Raw genomic sequence first — 13,383 nt, 5'->3', positions numbered from 1 at the left:
AACATTTTGAAAATAATAGAAAGAAATGGTGGCGTTTTTTGGTTTCTGGTGAAAATGTTCTAAATGTGGTGAGGGAGGTTTTTGTTAGGGAGGGGGGCTCATTGCCTCAGTGTTTCTAAAATCCTGGTTACAGCCCTGGATATAAGAGTAAATACAGAACATGGTCAACATAGCTGACATTGGATCACATTTCTGTCTACCAAAATATCACCTCATATAAAAAATACTTCATATTACAAAATGTCATGCGAATGATGTAACTGTTTATAAACTGCATGAATACTCCTTATTCTGAAATACTCATTCATACATTCATTTCATGAATGTAGTTATATATATCAATAAAACAAAAGAATACCTACATAACAAAGAATTGGCAGAACTTACATGTGTCACTTGCTAACTCCAAAACTGAAAGTTATGTTACTCATGATGTTACAGTGACTTCCTGTTTACACACTTGGCTACTTTTGATTGGACAGCCCAACAGATTTTGCAAAAGAGGGGAGAGGAGGGTATGACATGCAACAAAGGTTAATTAAGTATTACAATTCCTCATTTATGTGCTTTTATTTTGGTTCTCATTTTATTCATATGTAAGTTGGTTTCATAGTTAGTCTCAAAAGGCACATTTTGCGAAAATGCCCACTTTCATCTCGAGAAACTTCTCATAGATGCACTTCTCCTTTTTATGGCCTACACATGGTGTCACTAATATCCATCATTAGGACAACCCCTTGCCAGTTCAGGAATATGATTGGCTCCCTAATACACGTATGAATGCCACATTGGCTGATATGTATGTGTATGTATGTATCATTCTTACTAAATATTGTTTCATATTTATTCTATTAATCTTTGAGTGCACTGTTTGACGGCCCTGATGAATGCCACAAGATGAAGTGTGCTGGTCTCACAACAAAAAATGTTTTTGTACTGTTACTTGTTCTGGTGTTTCGACCCAATAAGACAAACTCGAGCCATAATCCCCTGCTATGATCATAATTGGCACCCTCCGCATTGATAGATAGAGTATGATTTGATTTTTGATTAGCAAGAGACTTGACTTTGATTTCCTCCAAAACAGCTCTGGCTCTTTATATTTGAAGACGGTAGTTAAGTAATTTGTTCCTCACCATATTACCAACAGTTTCTAAATTTTGACCATATACTATTTCCTCAACAGCATGGTGTTTTAAAGATGTCATTATTATTCTAAAGTGGGCTTTGAGGACAGCTTAGTTGCTGCTACAAACTCTCCCTGCATACTCATGTTGCATCATTTCCTCCTTGATGCTTCAGTGCGAAACAGGTGTGTGTCATCTTATGTCATGTAGGCTACTATTAATCTTGTTTAGCTGACAACCATATTTTTTGCAAATCCAACATAATGTGAAACATTTAACGTTCCTAACGTCCCCAACGTTCCTGAACTTGTAATTAACAGTGGACTATACAAGGGGCAGTGAAGGCACCAGCAGCACAGAGCTAGGGGGAGAAACCACTGCGAGGAACCGAGTATTACCTTTACTGCAGCCGCACAAACAACTCTCGTGTCGCGTGCAGAATTGAATAAAGTGTATCATGTAATTCCAAAACAAATTGCACACGACACTTTGCGTTGCGTGCAACTCGGACTTTTCTGCCCCCCCCCCCCCCCCCCCCACCTGCTGTCAATACTTGACACTGAAGCCATGCCGAGACGGAAACCCCAAATTAAAGTGCGCATGCGTGCGGGATTTTCCGAAGAAAGTCGTATATCAGTCGTCGTTCGTCGCGTACAAGATTATAATGTAACTAGTCTACAACACGAATGATGCGCGACGAGTACTTCTAATGACAGCAATTTAACAAAAGTGAAAAAGCCGTTCAATCAGGTGAGATTATTTTATTTATAAATACATATGTATGTATTTTCCGAACTGACACCTGTTTACGATATGTCTTCCCCTGTTACCGGGGTATTAGGGTGTAGTACATCTGCATGTGTGGTGGGAAGGAGGTTTGACTTTTTTTGCATTAGTTGAACATCATAATGTATTAGTATATTTATCATAGACAACTTCCTGCATCGGGATGCGTCTCAAAGACGTCAGCTACGAGAGCGCGCAAGTGGAGACACGTTTAATTTTTCCAAGATACAACTAAAACTTTTGGCTCCAACACCCATTTCCGCATATTGTTTGTTGCAGTACGGAGAAGAAGGAAAAAATAAAAAGCCCAGCCTGAGTGCACGTGACCTGAAAAAAAATCGCAGGTGGGCCAGCGGTGTGAACTGTTGTAATGCACGAAGCTAAGGGGGATTCCTGTCTGCCTCTCTCCTCTAGATGATGAGTTGCAAAACTTCCAACATGCAGCGCATCATGCAGGGCATCATGCAGGTGGTGCAGAAGAGCTGCAGCAGACCCAGCCAGTTGTTCTGCTGCCCCATGAGCGCTCTGCTGTGTGAGAAGGTCGCATGTTGTCATCAACCTGAAGAGGATAAAACTACACAAGGTAAGCTCTTCATTTTATGTTATTTATTTACAATAAAACATTCAGGGTATTTTAGTTCACTATATCTATTTGTTTAATCCTTTGCTGGTCATCTTTTTATTTATTTTTTTATAATTGAAGGAACAATTCTCTTTTCTTATTCTTATTTTTTACACTAGCTGCATTGCATGTGACAACTTAAATGAACCCGAACAATTTTTGTTGTTGTGGCTTTCCTGCAAAGCAAGCGCTGTCCAACGTATTCAGGAACCATAGTGCCTGTGTGATGGTGACGCGTATCTGCTGGCTGTTACATCACTCTGGAACTACAGCTGCCCGTTCCTCACATTCTCTTCCCCTTTCCCCTTTCCCCTTTCTCTCTGTCACCCACTCGTAAAATACAGTGGCCCTCCAGAATCCGCCGTCTACCATTTTGATTGTGAACATCAGCAACTCCACCTTGATCGACTGCATCATCGGGAACGACACCTACCCAACCGCTGTGGCTGAGAGTCAGCCTCTAATGCGGGAATCTGAGCTCCCAATGCAGGGTGGGTAACCTCTTTTGATATTCAAATTGTTATTATTTCATTTCCTTGGAATTGAAAGCACTTTGGGCTGAAATTCATACTATGCTATGTTGTCTGATGTGCATATTTTGACATTTTTACATATCACAGCACTCAGACTGCCCTCATGAGAGGCCCTCATGAGAGGTGAAAACAACTAATTTGTTCGTGTGTTTCAAATCAAGGGAGGTGCAGCTGCAGCTGTGGACAGCAGGGAGCAGCACAGACTTCTACTACTGCTCCTCCTCCTCCTCGTCCTCCTCCTCCTCCTCTCTGTCCTCCCCTTCCATCAGCCGACTCCCTGAGCATCAACATCCACAGCTCCCATCTCAACTGTGTCATCATCGGAGACAACAACTACATGCACGCCGAGCAGACCCACTCGACCGAGACAGAGCTGCTGCAAGTGTGAAGCTTTGGCCCCACGGAGCGGACGCACACACACACACACACACACACGAGCAAGGATTACAACTTGAACTACGAATGAGTTTTCAGTCTCCAGACAACTTTTTTTGCTCTGCTTTGACTCAGGTATGTTATTGTTACGGGTGTGGAAACCGTCGGCTATAGACTCGATATTCTGGCTCTGCTACTCCTGTAGCATCATTTTTTTAGGGCCACATCTCACGATGAATTTCATTCATATTTATTAATAATCTGTACAGTGTTTTCTTGGTAACTGATTCATTTTTTGGTTTATGAAATGTCACAATAGTAAAAAAAAATCACAATTTCCCAGAGCCAGAGTTGACATATTCAAACGGCATATTTTATGCGATCAACCGCACAAAACCCAATAATATTCAGTTGAATATTATTTACAAAAATGATGTGTAATATTTTAAAAAACACCAAATATTCACATTGCTTGTGTACATTTTGACTGACACCACAGTTATGGTGTAACGGGACTTTTTGTTTTCTTCACCTTTCTTCATGATTCACCTCTCTGTGATCGCCATGATATGCTGACTGATGTACTCTGTTGGGAAAGACGGCCGTCTAGAATTTGTTTTTATCTGCTCGTGAATTTTATATTGTGTGATTCAGTGTTCAACTGTGTGTCCTTATCATGGCATGATACAGGCGTTAACGTGTGCTCCAATGTATGGCCCGTGGTCAATAACAGTAGACTACCTAGTAGTGTCGATTGCCGGAAGTCATTATGATTTCTTGCATTCATGTTGTACATAAAATGTGGAATAAGAGGACTTTAAATTAAGGTGCTACTATAAATGTTTATACAATAAATTATGACTGTTATATCTCAAAGGACTATTGGAGAAAACTCATTTCTTATTCTTTTTTCCTCCCTTCGTCGTCTTCTTCTTCTTCTTCTTGCCTTTCTTGTCATCTGCTTTTTTGAAACTCCCGAGGCCCCGGCGGACCATGCAGCCTCTCCACCACGCCTGCAGCTGCCAGGTCACACAGGTCACACAGGCCAGGGTCAGAATTAGGGATCAGTACACTAAATAACCAGAGCGACTGATCTGACGGTAACTTCTGATTGGATGCCGTTACCTTGGTAGCAGCTCTGGCCTCCGCCTGCTGTTGACGCAGCTTCTTCTGCTTCTCCTTGTCCTCCATCACCACCAGCTCCATCTCCTTGAACTGTGAACACAATCCAGCATCTCATTAATGTCCGTGTGACAGCGAACGCGGCGAATGCAGTTCAGCCCGGGCAGCTGTTCACTGCGTCACGCTCAGCACCAGGAGAGATGCTCACCTTCCTCCTCATCTCCGTCAGCCTATCCAAGTTCACCGTCCTCTTGCAGCACACGCTGTTGAGCTGCTGCTCCTTGTCCTGCTGCATCTGCGCCGTGCGCTGCCGCCACTGCTGCAGCTGCTGCTGCAACTCCTGAAACAACCACGCCAACGGTTTCAATGGCGGTACCGCGTGCGGAAGTTTAGGTGCTGGCGCAAAACACGAGCAACAACTTGACCCCATGTGTATCCGTCACAACATTTGCTCTTAAGAGGACAAAAATGTCTGGGTCTGAAAAACGGACACAAAATGATACATTTAATATAATTTTCCACTTTCACTGAGTTAAATATTTTAACCAACCATTCGTTTCCATAATGTTAACCCTTTAAATGCCAGTTTGTTTACATAATGCCACTGTTATTATGAAGAAAGGGGTTTAACACAGAGCTGTGTCCTGAGTTAAACTGATTGCTCTGGCAGATGGGATGCCTTTTAAGTTTAATTTCTGAATTACATCAGTTTTAGTTCACATCAGTTGATCAGTAGAAATCTCCCTTTATACTTACTAGGATTTTTTTCAGTTGTAAGATTTGATAAGTGGCTTTTATTCTTAAGTTCACAAATACAGGTAAAAGGGAAGGACTTTTACTTTCATCTATCACCCAAGTCCAAACTTTCACAGTTTTAGCAGTTTAATATGCAGACCCTGGTGTGCCACAGGTTAAGATCAATCTCAGGTACAGTGACCTCGAGTCACATTAAGGTGATTTCATTCAGGACACAGCAACTGGGTTTTAGACTGAACAACAGGTGCAGTTTAAACCACAGCTTCTGAGAACACAGCATTTGCATTTAGGCGTTTAAACTCATCTTCAACCTTAAACCGCAGATATAAGTTAACAAGCCTCCAAAAGCAGCAACTAGACCATAATTGTAACATTAGTCTGCTGTTAATTGTGACGTCGCTGTACCAACCATGTGACGATTTTTCAGGAATGTCTTGGACTTTTCGTGAACTTTCCTCTCCTCTATCAGCTGTAGCTGCATCTTCGGAGAGAGAAGGTGATAACGTTAATCTAGACAACATTTAACTGGGGAGTCTGTAGATTTGGAAGGAAAAATGTAAAAACACTGCTCAGCATGCTGACAGAGGTACATGTTCACCGGTTTTGGACGGAAAGGGCAGAGAGAGAGAGGCGGAGGTCATGTCTGTACCCCTGATGGAGGATCAATTTGAAAACATCTCCTTCTCGGGGCTTGGTTGCTATTTGGGTGGGACTAACCCAGATAGGATTAGAACAGATGGACTGATGGACCCACCTTGTGCTGCTCCTCCAGCTGCTTCTCAGTCTGGCTGTTTGTCCTTTGCACTTCCTTGAGCTGCAGCGCTATGCTTGCCTCCTCAAGCTTCTTCTTGCCGGCCATCCTGTCTGACTGCTCCATCAGCTGAAAGTTCACCGATCTGGTCTGCCGGTGTATGTCCTGGGGCAGTAGTATTGGAGGTGGAGGTGTTTACAGACAAACATATTTCAATTTGTCTTCAAATAGAGGATTCCAATGAACAGATTCCCGCTCAACTTTAACAGCCCTTCATGCATTACATTACATTACATTACAGTCATTTAGCAGACGCTTTTATCCAAAGCGACTTACAATAAGTGTATTCAACATCGGTTTTCGAGAGAAAAACTAGTCACCAGAAGTAATAAGTGCATGTTCTTTCCTCAAACAAGCATCGAAGAGCATAAACCAGCGCCAACGTACAGTGCAGACAGTTATGGTTTTTGAATGTACTCTGTATGTTTGACTCTTTCTCACCTCCAGTGTCTCAGTTTTCTGCCGGAGCTCGTCTTTCTGTCTGTCTAGAGTTTGAAGTCTTTGCTTCCGCTCTGCCTCTGCCTCTCTGGGTTGGAGAGACGCTCATGTTACTGATGCTACACAGGCTTCCTTTTGTCTTTCCACCTTCTTCCACCCTTTCCTTCATAACACTTGTTTGCTCTCAAAAGTCCCACGACATCATGTCTACAAAATTACTCTTATTAGTGATTAAGATGAGTAAAAATGTTGCTTCCAAATGATGCACTGATGAACCTTCTCATGTCCTCAGCCTTCTTCTTCTGCTCCTCTTCCTCCACCACCTGCAGCAGAGAACTGATGCTCTGCTTCTCCTCCAGCTCAGAGTGCAGCTTGAACACCTGCTGAGAGACATACTGACTGCCGAGAGAGACACAGACACTCAGTCAGAAAAACAATGATGAGCAACATGATGTTTGTCTGTACTACCCACCATTCTCTCCTCAGCTTGGTCAGTCTGGCCTTCTCCTAAACACACACACACACACACACAGTTGTTTTAGTCAATACATTTGTCCAGTAAGACCGTAAAATGGAGAATAACCGAGCATGAACACATTCACATCATCATCATCGTCTGATCACAGTAGCCGGCAGCTGTTTGACAGATGTTCCTCTGGCCTGGCCTGTGGGATGAACACAGTGAGTTGTCACCTGTGCCGCTGCAGGGCCTTGCTCCCTGTCAGTCTGCACTGCCAGTCTAAGTCCCAGTATGTCCAGCTGTACTGAACAGTCCTCCAGTACAGCTGCCAGTCCCAGACTCTGAATCCTGGATAAAGGCATCCTGTGGAGAAACAGATATTTTGTTATATAACGGTTTACCAACGAGTTTCACACAGACGTGTATGTTAATGATGAGCAAGGTAAGTTAGCTAGCTAACGTTAGATAAACCCTTTCAAGTTGGTGCTAGCATGATGCTATCCCAAAACTAGTGAAATGTGATGTTTCAATAGCTCATTAATATGCCAACTCTTCCAAAATACGCTAAATAGGACCGTTATTTTTCACAACGCAAATCAAACGAAGACATATTTACAATGGTGTCCGGTGAAGCTTCTCAACAGTTCACCGTAGCGTTATGCTACCTTTCATGTTTACTGTAGCAGTCACTTACTTTAAGTTAGCTCTCTCTGTCTGAATAATACGTGAACCTTAAAAACAAACGGCACTATTTTCTACAACAAGTTTGACAGTTTACACGTAACTATGGTAACACGCGTTTTTTTCTCGCAACTTTATTGAAAGAGCAACAACATAACAAAACAGTAGCATTTCCGGTATTATTATTATCATCATCATCTACCTAAGCTTAATTTCACTGCACAATTTAGTGGAAAGTAAATAAAACAAAAGAAGGTAATGAAGGTTTTAATTAACAGAAGTTTTTGTTGTAGTAACAGTAGATGCCATTAGGTTTATAAGCAGACCCCAAACCTCTAGATCTCTCATTCTGTGCCTGACTTTTGAACTTTTGAACTGTTAAAAGTGCAAAGCTGTGCACCTGCTGAATGATGAAGTGATAAATCGTCGAAAGAATGAATTCTGCCTCTCAGAAACAAAACATAAACAATACCCAAACCTAAAAATAAGCATGACAAAGTCAGCATTCAGTTTGGCTGTGTAGAGTAGAAATGAAACCATTCATGGCAGAAATACTTCTTTTTAAACTTTGTCATCATTGGTTCAAAACCAATGCATGATTTTTTACGTATATTAAGTTAATTAATGTATGTAAAGGAGTTCGATTATGTTACTTGTTTGAGGAAAATTCTGACTGATGGGAATTCTACTGAAATCCTCTCCATTTGTTTAGATTGTTTTTTTGTCCATCACAATTAGTCCCCTTTCTTTCAGTGCATGCTATTGTGTTAGTAATTCATATCTCAGAGTTGTATTCTCACATTCATAAAACACAACAAGCAATGTGTTTTGATCAATTACATCCATTTCACAACAAAACAGCCAGTTTAATGACAAATGAAGGCTGCACTTTGACTCTGTTCAGTTCCGTACTAATGGAACCCAGACTCAGACTCTGAGAGCAGGTTAAAAGGGTTAATGTTAATGTCAAGATGACAATATTACATGTCTGTCTTACTTTGTAACAGTTTACAACTAAACGTTACGGGAAGTCGCATGGAACCAGTGGCGTTGCTCGTGGTCAGTAAGATAAGCTGGTTAAATCAGCATCGCCAGCCAGAAAAGCGTGTTGGCTTGCATACTGCAAAATGCGACCACGTGCATTTGACATATTATGTTTATTGGGACATATTTGTACTAAATCTGTTTCTGGCATACTAACTATGGAAGTATGGGTGTTGTACGCACAGTTGAGGTCATCTGTTTCTGGAGTTCATTCACTCCCTGTGCGTTCAGTGATGCACAAAGGTACAATTTTATTGTAATCACTCAGCTAACAATAATGTGACCTACCTGGAGGGACATAAGGAGCCTTTACAGAATCCGAATCACTTTATTGATCCCTGGCGGGGAATTGGTACATTACAGTTGCTCTTATAAGCATAAAGAAACACAAGAACATTTTAAATAAATGACTCAGTGAAATGTAAATTATGTCCATAAGGCTATAATATACAATGCAATATATGTAGAGAAGAAAAGTGAATAATAAAAATAAAAGTAAGATTTGAGAAATATCAGAGATATGTGCAAATATGTGCATCAAACGGTGTAAATAAGTGAATAAAAATGCAGAGAAGTGTGATCCATTAAGTGCATTATTAATAAAAGGCAAGAATAGTATAAACAAGAACGAAATTAAATAAGAATATTACTTGAAATAATAAATTTCAAGAGAAACACATATACGTTTAAATACAGCACAAAGCAGATACTTTGATCAGGTATTGCATTATAGTTTATTGTCGCAGTCATCACTTGTTGCACTCTCTGCGGGGAGTTACAGCTTCAAGGTAATACAGACTGAGGGTACAAGCTACACCGTAGTACATGCATGATGCTGTCACACCGTCAGCTTTCTTGCGTGGGCTTCCCACTCCTCCCCTGAACACACTGTACTTGGATAGTTTCCCTTTCAGAGACACTGATCTGCAGCAGTCTCACCTTCGAGATACCGTCGAGGCAACACGCACCTGACATACAAACAAACCGTTAGAAACAAGTATGTACAGTTACAGTAGATGACTGTTCAACATACGAGCGTGATCATAAAAGGCAGCTCTTAAGGCAGAGATATCTGAAGGGGGGAGATGAGGAATGGGATGCAGAATGAAATAGAAATCCAGGCAAAAAGTCAGATATTTCTTCCTGGCAATGAGTCTGTGAATGATGGAGGGAAATCATAAAGGCATCATGTTAAGACGTAGAGTATGTGTTATATTTTTGCTGCCTGTACAGTGAACTCTCACAAAAACATGTCAGAAACCTAATGTAAAGAAAATAATATGAGTTAATACACACCACATATTTATCAACACAAAGGTACATTTTAAAATGCAAAAATATGCAGGTAGTTCACATAAATTATTCAAAGGCAAGACTCAAATAAATCTCACACACGGGCCTGCAGGTGATTACGTTTCTATACCGGCTTCTCCGCACATCTGTGTCATTTAAGTAAGTTGAAAATGAACATACAGTATGAATGTATGGCTGAGAAATGTCCTTTAAAGGTCCTAAAAATATATTTTTTACTTCTTTCTTTTGGCGATGGGGTACAGCCTGAACACGACATCTTCTGGCAAAGTTTGAATATTTTGGGTCGTTTTACATAAGAGATTTCAGTTTCTTTTGTTTTTGTTTCGCTCACTTGTTTAAAGTGGGCGGGGCTCATTTGGAAACATAAGATGTCACGTACTTCCTTGCACCAATCAGGATTCAGCAACGTTTGAATTGACAGTTGTGGAGGCGTTTGCTTGTGTTACATGTGTTACCAACTGGGGCTGTGGAGTGTCAAAGACGTGGGTATTTACCAGTCAGGAACGTTTTAACGAGAGATGCAGTGAAGTTGACTCATGGGAAATGTTTTTTGAAGCTTGACCCATATGGGGACTAATAGACAAAGAGACACACACACACAAAAGGGACACAATATCTCAGCCTCTGCAGCTTCAAATTTCACCCCTCTTTTTTATAATCTGTCTCTCTCAAGTCCCCTTACTTTATGGAAGTGCAACACTGAAATCGCTGGAGTGCCGGACCGCTGTCAATCAGTCCTGATGAAGCAGATTAGCTTAACTCTTAATATAAAACTTAGTTTAGTCTTGAATATTCAATTTGAGATATCAAGAGTTGCAAACACAATTTAGAGGGAAATTACTTTTCTTTGGGAGACATATAGAGTCGAAAGATTATATTATTTGGCACTAAATCTGCATGAAAACAGATTTTAATTAAATATGTTGCAAAAAAAATAAAAATAAAACATGCGAGGAAACAAAGAAAACCGAGGGTGGCTTCATCGAGCAATCATTTACTGTACGCACATGTGTACAAATAAAGAAATTAAAACACATACAAAAAACCTGTACAGTCTAATATTCCATATTTTGTTGTAAGTGTCAGTCTCAGTTACAATATGATCTCTCGGCAGGCCTCGTGCCTTCTGCAGTGCAGGACGAGGTCAAACACACGTCAGTCCTTCGTCTGTCTTGTGCTTATTGAGTTGACCGTGAGTTGGGTTGGGCCGCTGGGGGGGGGGATTAAAGGATCATCTATGATATGGTAATAAAAAAAAAAAGAAGATTGCTGTTGTCTGAAGGAGCTGTACACAATGATCAGGACACAGCAAGAAAACACACTGTTCACCACGAGGTTCATCTCACTCTGACTTTTAGCTTTATCCCACTGAAGTAAACATGTACAGTAAGATCACATCCAGTGTTGAGTCTTTATAATTGTGCCATAGGAGCTGGAAGCAGCCAGAGAGAGAGAAAGAGAGAGCGAGAGAGAGAGAGATTCAGATCTCCTTGATTGTTCGTTCAGAGGGCCGGTACTCCTCCCTTCCTTTCGGCGAGGACAAGTAGAAGGACTGGGTCTTGCGTTTTAGGCGAGCTCTCTTGGTGGCCAGCGACAGGCTGTGCTTGCTGGAGGCGATGACGTCACAGATGAACTTCTTGCAGTCCACGCACACCTCCATGGTGGCCCAGTCCTCCGTCAGCTCCGAGGGAAGCTCCAGCTCTTCGTGGGACTTCAAAGAGCCGTGCTTCGAAAACCTGCATGGAACAGGAGGACAAGCTCTGCATGAACAGGATCACTACCGTTTGTGTTTTTACTGTTTGGTTGACTTTAAGTAATTGTTCAAACTATCCAGGGTGTGTGGTCGTGGACACATTTTGTAACGGGTCACTTCAGCCTAATTACAAAAAACTACTTTTTGTTTCACTACCTGATGGTATCTACTGCAGGTTTTTAAGTATTCTCGCTGATTTTATTCATTTACTTTTCTTTTTTTTTCCTTTGACTGTAAAGCACGTGTGTTTATGAAAGATGCAAAGTCAATATATTGTAGATAACGTCAGTCAATATTGTTTGCATTCCTCATTGAAAACAGGAAGGTTTGAGTATTAGTACACCGTTTTTGGAGAGAAATGCTGCTGTTGAATTTACCAATTTTAGAGAAAGATATCTCAAAACCGGAACAAATAAAACAAAAATAATCTGCATGGTTTGATACCACTGGGATTGAGGAAATACTTTTTTGGGCATGTAAAATGTGTTCCACATTCAGAAATGCGCAAATACCAAACCTCCAAAGACAAACAATAAGTTGCGTTTAATGGTGTGTTAGTAATGTAGTATTACAGTTTCACAGAGCCATAGTTTTTGCCACTTAGCAGTGGTGATTGTTGTCTGTTGTTGTCTGTCAAGCCCAATGTAGTTTATAACTGTGTACGTCAATGCACCTTGGGACGTTCCCCCAAATTCAAAAACACATCTTTCCTCTTCCCTGTCGTGCTATTTATCAATCTATGATTTTAGTGTGAGTTGCTGTGTTTGCCGGTCCCTTTAAACACCAATAGTCTGGTAAAAAAAGCTTTTAATGTAATTTTTCCTTTATCTCCAGCCAGTTGATAAAATGAATAAAAATTTGATGCATCTTCTACTAGCTCTGATCGTAGTACTTTTCAGCCACTAGATGACACAGTGACAGTGTACCATACTCTAAAGCTACAGACTGGATATATCAGCAGCTATGACTGATGATTGAATGCCTCTTTGTCTTTTGTTTGTGTTTTATTATTTTCCGCATTTTGTGATTATGAGCATTTGTGTTTTCAGCTTTGCTACATGTTTGAGCCTTTGCATGTGGAATATATTTTACTCATTTACAGTTTGTGTTTTGGTCTTAGGGGCCACTGTACCAGTATCATGCAGACTCTCCACAAGAGAGTTTTACATTAGGACACAACAAGCACTCCTCACAGTCGGAAGAATTGTGGTCATAGCTCTTACTTGGACATGGTCTTGTGAATGCCGTGGCGCTGCGGGCTTCTGGAGGACTTCTCAGATTTGGCAGCCTCTGGAGCTGCTGCTGCTTTTCCAGCTCTTTTAGATGCCTCTGTTGTTTCTACTTTCACAGTGGGGGGCGCCGTGGCCCCTCCCACTGATGAAGGCCCCGGCCCACATGCCACAGACAGCCCTTGTCCTATGGAAGCCATGGCGCTGACCCTCTCCCTGGGGAGAGTGTTGGTGGAGCCGATGGAGTAGATGGGCAAGCTGGAGTAAGGTTTGGATGGCAGCCGCATCTGATAGAGAGGGAAGACATGAATGTTAATAAGAAAAAGCTAAAT

General features: G+C 41.3%; 2 protein-coding genes across 2 annotated transcripts in view; both read right to left on the bottom strand.

Moving 5' to 3' along the window:
- Positions 1–4,336: 4,336 nt before the first annotated feature.
- LOC306782111 (dynein regulatory complex protein 9-like) lies at positions 4,337–7,392 on the bottom strand (the record flags this gene model as incomplete). Its single annotated transcript, XM_079275304.1, has 8 exons — positions 4,337–4,462; positions 4,569–4,658; positions 4,774–4,905; positions 6,076–6,237; positions 6,574–6,658; positions 6,847–6,969; positions 7,043–7,077; positions 7,264–7,392. 8 exons carry the CDS (start codon positions 7,390–7,392, stop codon positions 4,337–4,339), a joined length of 882 nt encoding a protein of 293 aa, XP_079131430.1.
- Positions 7,393–9,479: 2,087 nt separating this feature from the next.
- LOC306781981 (protein spire homolog 1-like) overlaps positions 9,480–13,383 on the bottom strand; it is a 51,754-nt gene continuing 47,850 nt past the window's right edge. Inside the window, exons 16-17 of the mRNA XM_079275116.1 lie at positions 13,046–13,338; positions 9,480–11,805 (exon numbers count right to left, since the gene is read on the bottom strand). Of these exons, the coding sequence (XP_079131242.1) occupies positions 11,550–11,805; positions 13,046–13,338 (549 nt within the window). The 3' untranslated portion in view covers positions 9,480–11,549. The remainder of the gene's footprint in view (positions 11,806–13,045; positions 13,339–13,383) is intronic.

The sequence above is a fragment of the Melanostigma gelatinosum genome, assembly GCF_949748355.1.
Source record: "Melanostigma gelatinosum genome assembly, chromosome: 9".
Taxonomy (NCBI): Eukaryota; Metazoa; Chordata; class Actinopteri; order Perciformes; family Zoarcidae; genus Melanostigma; species Melanostigma gelatinosum.
This window is presented reverse-complemented; position numbering and strand designations above follow the sequence as displayed.